Source organism: Lathamus discolor, chromosome Z (genome assembly GCF_037157495.1).
Source record: "Lathamus discolor isolate bLatDis1 chromosome Z, bLatDis1.hap1, whole genome shotgun sequence".
NCBI classification, from domain to species: Eukaryota; Metazoa; Chordata; class Aves; order Psittaciformes; family Psittacidae; genus Lathamus; species Lathamus discolor.
Genome location: NC_088909.1, coordinates 15632023 through 15645169, shown reverse-complemented (window position 1 = coordinate 15645169; position 13147 = coordinate 15632023). Strand labels below are relative to the sequence as shown.

The following is a 13147-nucleotide window of genomic DNA, read 5'->3' as shown; positions in this document are numbered from 1 at the left end:
TAGAAATGCATAGGGTTTTGCTCTCAGCATTGAATGCCAATAAATCCATATGTTACAGAGGGGCTGGTAGTCCAGCCTGCATTTCCCAGAGTAAGGCTGAACCACTAGTTTCCTGTAATGCTGCCAGGGTGGAGCTACCTGAGATAATATTGTCTGCGCCTGCTCTATGCCTTAAACACAATTGTTCTGGGAAAACTCAAGCCAAAGTGCTAATATTCTGGGCGTTCTTTGTCTGGTGTGGATGGAGTAATATCCTGAGAGAGCAGGATTCTGTAGCCACTTTCCAGAGAGAAAAGAGCTCGTTGTTACTATTGCTATGGGTAGGACCTTCCTAAAAATGTCATCAGACTTTAAAAGTTATGTTCACTCTGCATGCACATGGCAGAAGAGAGCAGAGCAGAATGAAATCATTTTAAGTCAGTTGGCATGAAAAGTAGTGTGTATATTGGTTTTCCCCTGTGTGAAAGGGGAATGTACTCATACAAGCACTGGCATCTCTGAGGAGGAGCACGGCAGTGAGCAGAGGGGCAGGGCCCACCACATCACCCCATATCAGAGCTTGGAGCCTCTGTGTCAGCCTCACAGGACTCAGATGGGGAATTCGATGGAGGAGGTGGCGGGTGCTGTGAAGCTGTTGGTTGCCTCCACCAGCAAATCCCATCTTCAGACAAAGCCATGCTGAGCGCAGGGGTCTTTGCTGCATCCCACTGCTGGTTCCTTCTCACCAGCAGCGGCATTGTCTATAGTCTAGGAGTTGTGTCATCTATAATATAGAACAGTGGCATCCCCAGAAGGGTTCCAAGCAGAGAATCCAGCATATAAATCGCCCCAGCAACCTGATGAGACGTGGATGTTGTCCGGAACTGCAGGAGGGCTCTTGGTTTTCTCCTGGAGAGGCCCGCTGTGCACTCTGGCACTCTTAGCTTTGTGCTTTTCTTAAAATTCCCCAGAATAAAAAGGAAAGGCATCTGTGAGGAAACAAGATTGGTAATAGATTCCAAATGTATTTTCAAAATGTATTTTTATTGCAATCTTAAATTACCATAATTAAATTATTAAATGTATTTTTATTAAATTAGCACACAGGCTGGTGTCATTTGCCTTAAATATTTTAATGAAGCCTGTGAAGTCTTCCCTTGTTATTACAGCTCTTGGAATGTATCTATTTTAATGACAATGTGAGTTTAAGTTCTGGTGTTGGGAAGACTGCCCCAGTGGGTGAACTCTGCCTTTCTCTGGGAGGCTTAGCAGGGTTGTGGGGCTTCCTTTGCTCAAGAGCGACAACCGGACCAGGGGTTGGGGGAATCACATGAACTCCCTGTACATATATCTGGAGGAGAGACACAAACGATGTGTTGTGACAACAGAGCAGCAGAGCATTTAGGCACACATTTTAAAACTCTGTGGAACAGAGACGTACTTACAGAGCAGGGCCTGGAGGAAATCTGTGTATCACTCGGTTTGAAGATAATAGAGACAGATGAATTAATAATTATATATGTGTGTGCTACATTTAAGGACAGATTTATGTATGTGTTTCATTTTTTGTTTTAGTGTCAAGTCTGCCTTCCTGCTTTCTTTCTAGCTATAACCTGGGTATTTTTCAGCAGATGCAAGCACGGAAGGCAGTGGTTTCAAGGGTGCTGCTGTTTTGACAACAGCTCTGAGAGTGAACTTGAACCATTTTCATGGGAGGGGTTCAGGATCAGACCAGGGCTCCTCACCTTGCCAGCAGCTGCTCCAAGCCAGGCAGGGGCTTGGGAATAAACCTTCTTAGTGGTCCTCTGGAAAGAAAAGGTAATAAATAAATAAATGAATTTATAGATTTCTGAATGAACTGAAAAAAGGAAAAGTAGAAACGGATCATTTTAATTGTAGCCTTAAAATAGAAGAAGTGTGGGCAGGGGGTTGGATGGCAAAGGGGTTGGGGGTGACAGCAGGGCTTGGGAATTACTTGCCTAGTGGAATGTATAAAGCTAAGGCTGAAATCCCCTCTTTGCCTGATTGCACGGGGATTTGAATTTGGGTCTCTGAACTCCTCTGAGAGTGCCCAACCGCTGGCACATTCTGGGATGAGAATCTGTCCTGCTGAAGCTGTTCTGCTTTGTAAGAATAATTAAATATTCATTGGGCCAGTGAGAGAACAGAAACAATTTGATAGCCTGGGGATTAAGCCTCTCCAATAAGACGAGGATACAGAAGTAATTCAGTTCCTGATCCAGCTCTGATGCTGAACGGATATGAATCTAGGGTCATGTTGCCCAAATCAACCATGATTATGGTTGTATTTTTCAGTATATCAATACCACAACATATTCCACACCCCCACCCCCCACCCCCGCTTTTCAGCCCTGCTTATTTCATTCTAGAAACTGGTATATCACATTGGGCTTTGAGGCCATGAATCTCTCTATTGATGGGAGCTATACCTGTTTTATATTGGGATCAGAACTGGGGCCACAGGCTCTTTAGCCCTGTATCGTTATCCCAAGTTAGCCTTTCTGAACCCTCAATTTGATACTTAGTGCAGTGATGTAGAGGAAGTATATCTTGATTATAGTGCCGTTATAAGAAACATTTTTTACTGTATGTCCAGTCTGTGGTGGCAATCTGCAGTCATACAGTAGGATGGAACAATAAACCTTTATTACAACATTAATAAAGCCAATAGTTTCTGTCAAACCTTAAGAAGCCAGAAAATCACGACTAAACATCCATTCAAAGTGATGCTGTGTTACAGTTCTATGGTGAATTCACTTGATCAAATTACAGACTCAGATTCCTGAGTTAGTTTGGTTTCTTTTGGTGTGTGTGGGGAAAAACGAAAAGAGGAAGATGTTTCCAAGTGAAGACTGTTATCAGGAAAACAGAGCCCTCACACAGCCCCCCACATGCTTCATCCCACATCCCTGTGCCTGACTGGAGTGCAGGTGCCTGGGCAGGGTGATACACTCTTCCTGCTGCCCATGGCCTGCTCCAGTGGTGCAGCCGGGTGCTTCTGCCAGGACTGTTTCACAGGATCTTGAGGACCTCCACCCTTATTCCTTCCACTGAAGGTACCTTCTCTTCCGATGTGTGGATGTACTGTCCTTTGGGCTCTCCTGGTGGCATGGGCCCACCCGTGCACGGCAGAAGGTGCCTGGAGACACAATTCCTCACGCACTGGTTGGGGTGTGGAACACTAAGTGTCACAAATGCCTGTTCCTACAAAGCAGCAAAGGGAACGGGAAGTGAACAAGCGTCGTCTAAGTGGTAGAAGGAACTCACTGAGGGTTTATCTTGAGCAGTTTCATTCATAACTTGGAAGCAAGTGCTCCGTGGGTAACAAGTTTAAAACACTTAGGATTTTTCTAGAAGAAACCTTCCCAGCAGAGAGGCGCGGGTGACTCCAGCTCCTGCTAATTTAACATGTTAGGAAAGGCAAAGGAAATAAATCTTTCCTCCAGCTCATAAGAAGCAGCCGAGCGGCGGGGGGGGGGGCTGAAGGGGGGTGCTTGTCTACAAACCCTCACAACTTCTCCCGCAGCTGCCGAGCCGCCCGCACTGGGGAGAGCTCACGGCCCGGTGCGGACCGCAGGCGGCTCGACCCGCCTGCGCGCTGTCTGCGCACTGCAGGCCGGCCGAGGAGCCAGCACCGGTTGGGGGGGGTAAGAGGGGTTTCGGGCGGCTGCGCGCGGTTCCGCGGCACTCCGCGCGGCGGCGGCGAGTCCGGTCCGCGGCTCGGCGGTCCGCGTTTTGCGGGCGGCCGCTGTATTTCCCGGGCCGTCCATGGCTCGGTGCTGTTGGCTCTCTCTCCGTCTGATCGGCGCAGGCTGCGCGGGGCTCCCTACGGGATCAGAGCGCTCCCCCGCCGGGACTCCACTCCTCACATCCTCCTGCTGGGACTCAGCTACATTTCCAGCCAAGCCTGGCTTTATTATGTGTGTCTGCACTGCAGCCCCAGCAGCAAGATCAGGAGGAGGAAAAGGAGCCAGGACAAAGAAAAGAGAGGGAGGCTGGCGAGAGCTAAAGAAAATAAAAACCCAGGGCAGCAGCGGCAGCAGCGGCAGCAATGAAGGCAGGAGCGGTGCCACCTTTCAGCGAATAATCCATGGAGGCAGCTAGCGGCCCCGGCATCGATGCAAAGAAGCACTTACCTTGTTCCGCGAAGTGCGTGCGTGCAGGGGAAGGCGGCAGCGAGCGCGGCCGGCCGCGGGGAGCCCACCCGCCCGCCAGCCCAGCTCCAGCTCCGCGCCCGCACCGCGCCTGGCCGGCCGCCCCCCGGCCCCCGCGGCCAGCCTAAGCAGGGACTCGCTGCCCTCCCCGGGCAGCGGCGGGGCGAGCAAGGGACACAGGGGGCCGGGGGCGAGCGGGCGGAGAGGGAGGGAGGGAACGAGGGAGGGTGGGGGGCGCCGAGCGCGGCCGGGGGAGGATTTAGGAAAATCGCAGCAACAAGGTCGCACCCCCGGCGCGCTGGGGCCGGGGCTCGTCGCGGGCTGAGACGCTGAGTTCTCCCTGCGCGCCCTCCCCCACCCCCGCGGCAGGGACCCGTGCGGGCTCCGCGGCGCTTCCTTCGGCTTTATCTTTTAATTTTATTACTATTATTCCAAAAGCGCGAGCCGGACTGAGAGCCGCAGGGCGCCTGCAAACTTTAAAGAGAACCAAAAAGCGGGTGGGGACGCGGGCCGGCCTCACTGCGCGTCGGTAGAGTTTGCACACCCGAGGGGGGGAAGGAAGGGAAAAGCCCCAAAATAACAAAGGAAAAAAAAAAAAAAATTGCAACTGTTGCGCCTGTGATTTTATATATTTTTTCTCTTCCTTTTTTTTTTTTTTCCTTTTTCCCCGGGGGGTAAGGTGCCCGAGGGGATAGAAAGCGGAGTTGAACTTGCCGCATTGCAACAGGCAAAAGAAGTGAGAAAAAAAATCAAATAATTGATCCCGCTGCTGCCGCTTCGCCTCGCAAAGTTTGGAGGTGGGGGGGGGGAAGAGGGAAAGAGAGAAAAAGGCAGGGAGAGGAAGGGAAGGCAGGGACGGGAGGAAGACGAGGAGGAGGAGGACGAGCTCCGGCGCCCGGACATGTCCAGGAGGAAGCAAGCCAAGCCCCGCTCGGTGAAAGGTAAGGCATCCTCCGCCGGCCCCGGCAGCCGCCGCCGCCGCCTCCGCCGCCTCGACGCGGCCAATCAGGGCCGGGTCCCGGCTTGGCGGGGATTGCAAATCGACCCCCGGTACGGGCTGGTGGTGGCGGAGCTCCCCCCCTGAACGCGGGATGCCCCGCGTGGGGAGAGCTGCCTCTGCCGCCCGTTTCGGGGGGCTGCCCGTGTGGGTACCGCGGTGCCGGCCGAGACTCGCTGGCGACACGTGTCGCGATAATTGCGGAAAGAAGCCGGTAGCATCGTTGAGGCGGGGAGGGAGGAAAGTTTGGCGATGATGCTTGGTGCGGCGGCGCATCAGTGGGCTGGGGAAGGGGGAGACGGAGCCTACCCGTGTTTTAGCCGGTTAGCTTGGAACTAATGTTTCTTTATGATTGGGAATAGGAGAGCCATCTGTTTCCTCCTGCTGTCCAATGTGTGTAAGGGTGGTGAAGGGGAGAATTAAAACCAATTTGATAGATCGGGGTTGAAAACTTGCTTTGGCTTAAAGAAATGATAGCCAAATTTAGGGAGAGTTGCATGAATAAAGATTAAACACGAAACTTCACATGTTCTTCACCATCCACAGCGAAGGGGTGTTTAAATCCTCCTGTTTGCCTCCGTAAGAAAACAACTGCTGGTGAAACGTAAAAGGAGGGCCGGGACCAGCCCCACGCTGTACCGCATGCCTTGCCAGCTTTTAAACTTTAAAGTGACTGGGTGTGAGACGAAAGGCGTGATTTCGGAAGCCTTTCGCTCCCAGCCACGAGGAGGTTAGCTGGTGTTGGGTAAGGTTTTATTGTCCTCTGCACAAAGCAGAAGTCACAAACTCAGTGGTCCGGGGGCTTTGTTGTAGAAGCACAAAAGGATCATCACTTTGGATGGCCAAAAGATGAAACAAAAAGTCCGAAGTGTTCATAATTAAATAACTTGGGGGTGGACAAAATTAGCGGGCGGCTAATAGACCAGCTAAAGGACAAATTGAAACCCCATCCAGGGCCATTTTAGACTATTTGTGAAATATCTGCTGTTTGGCAGATGATTGCAATGTAAATCATAAGTGCTTCAAATGTTTATGAAGTTTTCATAAAGTCAGTCTTTTATCTTTATACCAAACCATTCATCTAAGGGTACAGTTCAGCATTGTGCTGTGGGGCAGGTTTGCAGCTTGGCGGTGTGAGCCTCCGCAGTCCTGGACAATCTCTGCTAAAGGAGCTACTTCAGTAGTTGGTAGATGAATGTTACAGTCTGTGGGCAGAAGAAAGGGCAGAACTGGAGCTATTTCTAGGAGATGCTCTGAAATACGTTGTTTAAAATGAAAAGAGCTGCAGTCTGAGAGCAGCGGAGCAGGCCTTGGGTCATGACTTCCAAAGGGTAAGGGGATCACGTTTAGTGGCCAGGCCTCTGGAGTTTAAAATATTTTTCTGTGCTAAAATGTCACATTTAACATTCAGGAAATAGTTCTATGCCAGTGAAAACCGTGTTTGATCTAGAAGCGCAGTTAGTAATCATTGACATCTTGTGCCATAATAGCATCAGATATTTACCGTTTATCAGTCAGTTGTTTTCTACCTCATTACTTTTCAGGCAGCAATATCTCTTGCAAGTAGTTGATACTTTATAATGAAATTTTTATCCTAATTCTGATACAGAACTGAGCACTATTTACAGGAGCATTTTGAAGAGTCGGAGCAGGTAACTTACTGGCAAGTCATAGCTAAGAAGCATTATCCCCGTAATGTAGAAATATCTAGAAGGTCTTTGCACAGTGAGCTGGGGGAAGCCCAGTTGTTAAAAAATTCTAAATATTTTTGTAGTCTTTAGGCACAAAAAAATGTGTTTTCAGCTTCAGCATAAACTGGCTGTAAATTGGAGGTCTTAGCATGAGCTGACTAAACAGGGAGCCTGTGGGATGAGCTGAATCTGGATGAAATTTTGGATAATAGGAGGCAACTCATCTGTGTATGCAGGATAAACAATTTCTGCCTTTCTTTATATTCATCCGTATCATCTGCTTTTAAAAAGTCCATCATATACATTTTGTGGTCTAGGAAGCTGGCAACACCGTAGATTGCCACAGTACACGTTTCCATGGAAATAATTGAGATGTAATAAATAAAGGCACTCTGAGGTCACAGGTTTCCCAATTCAACTGAGAAGAAAACAAGCAAAAATTATGTGGATATATGTGTAGCATTTAAGACTTAAAATAATTTACTGTTTTTTTCTCTTTTTGTGTGTTTATTTCACTTTGTATAGCAGCTTTGCTATTTATTAACCGCTGCTGAGATTTGAGCATCCTTTTTCATTCACAGGGTCAGTGTGTGCCTCTGATGAAAGGGGTTATTCTGCATGCAAAAGGCAAGTTGCCTGCACATTAACTGGGAGCAATGCTGACTTTAAAGAAGTGACCGACTTTGGCAGAAGTAGGAAATGTTGACAACTCTTATATGTCAGCAGGGCTGCAGGGCATGTGGCCCCTGTGCTGTATTATCAGGTCTCAGGTTCAGCCTGGCAGAAACTTGCAGGAATTCCTGCAGCTGTAACTCCAGCAGTAGCCGTGGACTTTCCCCTGATGTGGGATTTATGATTTGCAATACAATACTCTGATTTGTTTTGACCATTAGTTTGTTCAAACTTGAAGATACTAACCTTGTGGCTGGTGACTGGGGACAAAGTTCTACTTAGCTTGAAGGAAGGTTGTTTCAGATCAACGAGGATAGAGTGAAAGTAGGAGGGGTTGAGTCTTTGTTGGCTTACAAAATACATGCTTCAGTGACAGTGTGGTGGTAGTGGTGATGGAGTAAAACACTGGCCTGTTCGGAAGCTTTACTCCACATCACAGTTGAAGCCTGTGAAAGTAATTTTCCTCAGCACAGACCCTGCTCTTGCCCTGCTGCCAGTGCCTGTAAGGAAGAGTTGTACCTTACTCTGTGCATTAAAACCATGTGGTCCTGAACCGCAGAACCATAACATGGTTGTGGACATCAAAACACATTGTCTCCGCACTACAAGTGATGGGAAGCAATGTCAGTACAAACATCCTTAAAATTTTGCTGTGTGCTGCCAGTTTCAGGGAGCACACCGTTGGCCGTGGGGGCTGAAGAGGGCAGATGTTCTTCTCCCCTGTTGATTAAAGTGGGGCTTTTCACGCTATAACTGGGGACTTTGGAGGCTGTTCTGGGAAGTGAAGTGCTGAGGTGCTGGTAACAGTAACTGGTAGGTTTCCAGCTCCATGTAATTGTAATTGAGAAATTACTCCGCTGCAGTTTGTGGGGACTGGGCTGGTGTTGGCACAAGGTTTTAAGCATCAGGAACACTTTGGTTGCTGAATTTGACAGTTCTGCAAATTGCTGTCAGCTTGCAAGGGTATTTTGTGCGTAAACATGCTAGCTGGTAATCAAACTGTTTTGCAAAAGAATGCACTAATTAAGCCTAGATTTGTTATCCTACTTGAAGTTGCAGAATCGCTGTCATATTTTTCTGCTTTCAGTTGGCAAAAAATGCTGATAGAAACTTTTGATTCACACCCTACCTGCCTCATTTGTGTCAGTCAAGAAGAGAAAAGGGGGGTTGGTTGCTACGTTGTTATCTGCAAAGTAAATAAAAATACTTCAACCATTTGCCGAGTTCCAATTAGTTGATTGCTATGAATGATCTTCTTTAAAGGAATGCTGTTTTACCTATCTGCTCATACAAAGGTTTGATTTTGAATGTCTTGCGAAAAGCATTCTCTTTGTCTTGATTGATGTCAAGAATAAAAGCGTGATGGTAATATCCCTTTGAAAGCTATTGTATTGTCAGCTCTGGCTGACAGCAGGAGGCCCTCCTAGTGCTATAGATTAGCGCTGTGAAAACACTGACATTTTCTTTGTTATATTGCTGTTGTTCTGCTTGCAAAGTCAATTATACAGTGTCGGAGCTCAGTTACAGAGTTGACTGTGGAAGTAACAATGTCTTTCATACTTGTCTTAAAGATATAATTTTCCTTTTTTTCCCAGTTGATAGAGAAGAACCTGCAGGTACTGGAGCAGTACATTCTACAAATTAAATTTTGACAAGTATAATCATAATTGCCAAATACAAGATACTTGTGCGATTATCCTTTAATTTTACAGTTCATTCAAGTTGCAGTGGAATCTTATTGATACAGTGAAAGCAGCAGCTAAAATTGGTAAAACTCATATCAAATAAGATTACGGTCTTGATTGTTCTTCATCAAGTGTAGCTTTTGGGGGATTAGGAATAATTGGAGATGTTGGTGTTTCATTGTGGGGCTGGTGCCCTGAGAGCATTTGAATCTGTGCAGTATTCTGAGCACTGCCTTCAGGGATTAGCCTGCAGTTTTTAATTTTTGCTGTGTATTTTGCTACAAGCCTAGCAGTGTTCTCCCTTGAACTCCACAAGTCCCATTTTCCTTCCTTTCCCTCCCTCCGGTATGCCTTCCTGGATGGGATCTGGGTGGTATTTAACCGGTTTTACTGATTGAAACTCCTGCCTGTGTGCAAACACCTTTTAATTGTGGCCTGTTCCCATTGGTCTTGGCAAATATAATGAATAAATGTGGCCCAAAATTGAAGAGAGTGGGAAAGGTAACGCAAAAGGCTTAAATATGAACAGGGAGAAGATAAAAATCTCATGGTTTTGGTGATGCTACGTGATGATCAACGAAAAACAACTGCCATGTAACAGTAATGGCTCTTGGAGAAGGCCGCCTATTTTTATTCATCTAAAATATTTGTGTACAATCAGTGCAAGTTAAAGCCCATCATTCACTGCTAAATTGCTTCAGATGACGTGCAAAAAAATAATCAGAGTACGCTTGTTAGGACGTTAATTGTAGGATTTCTAAATTACTATTATAAACTAATAGAGTAACAAAAGATTCTACAGTTACCAGTAATTTGTCAGGATTTATTTTGTTTTTCTTCAATAATTGAAAATTAATGTCTTGAAGTGAAAGCAGATGTTCATGCCATCCTCTGAATTGAATATAAAAATGATGTTTTGTAGATGCGTTAAGCTTGTTTAAATACAAATGGTCTTATCATAGATGAGGCTTTGGCTTGGTTTATCTACTGTTCGATGCCAAATTAACTTTTAGGTTAAATATGGGTAAGTGGTTTCAGCCTGGTTAAATGAACTAAGCCAAGTGCTTGGGGTGGCACTCAATGATCAGTTCTTACAGGAAATGTATTAATAAACCTTCCTCACCTGCTGGCTCTGTGGAGGATGATACTTTCTCCTACTGTAGAATGAACATTTACTTCTATTTTGATAAATGCATTCTGGACTGTTTGCTCAGTTATTTTTCCTGAACTAGTTAATTTATATCTTCGCTCCCAATTGCAGTTTGTGAAATTCGAAAAATGCAAACAATGTTTGTTTCTTTAAAAAAGAAACAGTCTCTCGGTCTCACGCGTTAGCCTTCAGTCTCTGAAAGATAATAAATTTCTTTATGTATTGTAATATTCTGTTAAACAAAAGATTATTAATTACCCACAATAATTGAACTGTCTTTCTTAGAAAAATGCCTACATCAACCCCTTATGGTTCTATCAGTATTTTCCTTAAATGCCTCTGAAAAAAAGGATGGCTATTATGTTCTCTTCTATCTCAGTAAATGCATTGGAGTAATGAAATACTTAAAATATAAAACCTATTACAGATTCCTGCTAAATCTTGACCGACATATATGATGGAGGGTCTCGTTCTGGTGCATGTGTTGGTTGATGTGGCCTCTGAGGGTGAGGGTGGGAGCTGGAGGCAAGTGAGGACCAGCTCCGAGCTCTCATGTAGCGCATGCATCTATTCAATGTACTTTTAGAGCCCAGAAGCAGATTCTTGTGCATTTTCTTTTCTGATGTCCATTAGTAAATGCAGAGAAGCTAGTTCCTTGTTCTCTTAGACAAATAAGGTGATGTGAGTTTTAAGCAGTACATCTACTTGACAAAACCTAGATGTATATGTATATGCAGCAGTGAATTATGGTGGTTTATCAGAGTTGCTTTATTCTAGGGAGTAGAAGGATGTGCAGAGACTAAATGGTCTCCTGTGACATTTCCAGCTACAGAAGGCTCGAGATTCGACCTCTTGCAATGGTTTGTTTTCTAAAATGCAAACAAAGGGACCCGATGGGGTTGGAAACTGGGTGATGCCGTTTGGAACAGGCTCACAAATCTCACTGCAGTACAGACAATTGGCGTATGGCATTAGCTTTCCACCCTATGACTTATTTCAGATAGCACTGCAATACCCATCTGAATCTAGCGATAAGTAGCTTCATTATATTGTTTGCATTTGCTTGGAAAGAAAACCTTTTCCTTTCTAGCCACAGATTAGGCAACAGAAGGACCAATTTGCAGAGCTTGTAAATGCCACTTGTTAATCATATGCAGTACAATTATTAATTTTTTTTTCTTCTTTTCCCCCTTGGATGTATTAAGTCAACTTTTTAGCTTTTTATGTAATTGAAATTTGCCCTTTTGTTACCTGGGCATGAATTATTTTTGAAATGTTGTCATTACCTGCCCTGCTGTGAGGTTTATCTCTTCTGTTCATCCTAATTAAATAAAACATACTGTTGTTCGCCAGACTCGTGTTGAAGTGAATTACCTGCCTGAAGGCTTGCGCTGGTGTCGGCCACGCTTGTTGCAGGAGCAGACACCGTTGACTAACACATTTACTTTTAGATTTTCATTTCAAAGGGCTCAGTTTGTGCGGTGTGACAGGTGAATGGTGAATGCTTTACAGGACTTTCAAGAGCTGAACAAACAGTAAAGGACTTATTGCTACCACCGAGTGGCAAGTACAAATGTAAGGCAGCCTTTGTGGCAGAGGAGTGTTTCCTTTGCTGGATAAAGGCCACTCAGGAGACTTGGGTATGATGGAATTAAAATAATCTCAGTTGTGGTCTCATTTAAACCCACCCTACCTGCATGTTCTCCTGGGCAATTTCTAGTGGGGTTGATCTTGGTGCTCTTTGTAGCATCACCCGCAGTTGTGTTCTCCTTGAGTCTGGGACTGATAACAAAGGCTGCTTCAGTAGTGTAACAGTTGGAGTTCCTTTACACAGAAGTTATTTCCAGTTCATATTAGAGAAAGTAAACAATGCATTTGGGTTTTAAAGCGAAGTGCAGGGAAAGGTCCCTGCTTGTAGAGAAATGGTTTGTTTAAGCCTCTGATAGTGCTACAGAGAACACATTGCTCTGTAGAACACTGGTGAAATCCTGTTACAAGTAAATTACAAGAGTTAACAAGTCGCTGTGCTCCAGTCTCTGATGGCTCCTGTTAGGCTCTGGAGGTTTGGTCAAATGTGGCCTAATTCTGCTTTCCAAATATTAAAAAAAATGACACAGAGGGCAAAAAGATAAGTCCTTAATATGCATATCTTGGGAAAATCTTAAACCAGTATTTTTACCCTCTCCAGTCTCAAGGCTAATCAAAATTCCTTTGTTTCCACATCCACCATTAAAATATATGCCTCTCTTGGTTGTCTGCTGACTGTACAAGTTTAACCACTCAATTGATCAGACTTGCAAAAGCTGTTACAGAGTTTAACATTTGCCTACAGGTATTTTAGAGATGGGAGTGAAGCTCCAGACAGTCTCTAACAGGACTAGTACTTAAATTAGCAGCTCTGCTCATTTCTTGGTGGTCCTCACCTGGCTGAGAAGAGGATTTTTGGTGTTACCATTGAGGCAGGTTAGCCAAGCCTTCACCTGGTGATGACTTCTAGAACGTGCCTCACATAGCGGTGGCCTGAGTGATAATGAAGATAATGTTGATAGAGGCACACTTGCTATGCTCTTTGAAAATAAGGTGTTTAGGGTGGTGTAGAGATGAAGTGCTTCCCTGGGTGAGCATCTAGGACTTGCTTTTGCAGTTTCTGGGGTGAGTGCAATTTTCTGTCTTGACACTATCTGGGGTTGGATTGGGTGTTTTAATGTAAGCCAACAGCGTAAGTCCAAGCTCCCTGTAATCTGCTGGAGAGCTAATGGTGTTAATTGAGATGCTTGTTGATGTTGGAGGACTGTGGG

General features: G+C 45.5%; 2 protein-coding genes across 3 annotated transcripts in view; one reads left to right on the top strand and one right to left on the bottom strand.

Moving 5' to 3' along the window:
* Positions 1 to 740: 740 nt before the first annotated feature.
* On the bottom strand, positions 741 to 4873 carry LOC136005449 (uncharacterized). Its single transcript, XM_065662935.1, has 5 exons — positions 4865 to 4873; positions 4137 to 4562; positions 3061 to 3204; positions 1725 to 1784; positions 741 to 968 (listed from the first exon to the last, which is right to left on the bottom strand). The coding sequence occupies exons 1-5, from the start codon at positions 4871 to 4873 to the stop codon at positions 741 to 743; spliced, it is 867 nt and encodes a 288-aa protein (XP_065519007.1).
* Positions 4874 to 5002: 129 nt separating this feature from the next.
* ZNF423 (zinc finger protein 423) overlaps positions 5003 to 13147 on the top strand; it is a 238189-nt gene continuing 230044 nt past the window's right edge. For both annotated transcript variants that reach the window (XM_065663045.1, XM_065663044.1), the window contains exon 1: positions 5003 to 5095. In XM_065663045.1, coding sequence (XP_065519117.1) covers positions 5056 to 5095 — 40 coding nt within the window. In that variant the 5' untranslated portion in view covers positions 5003 to 5055. The remainder of the gene's footprint in view (positions 5096 to 13147) is intronic.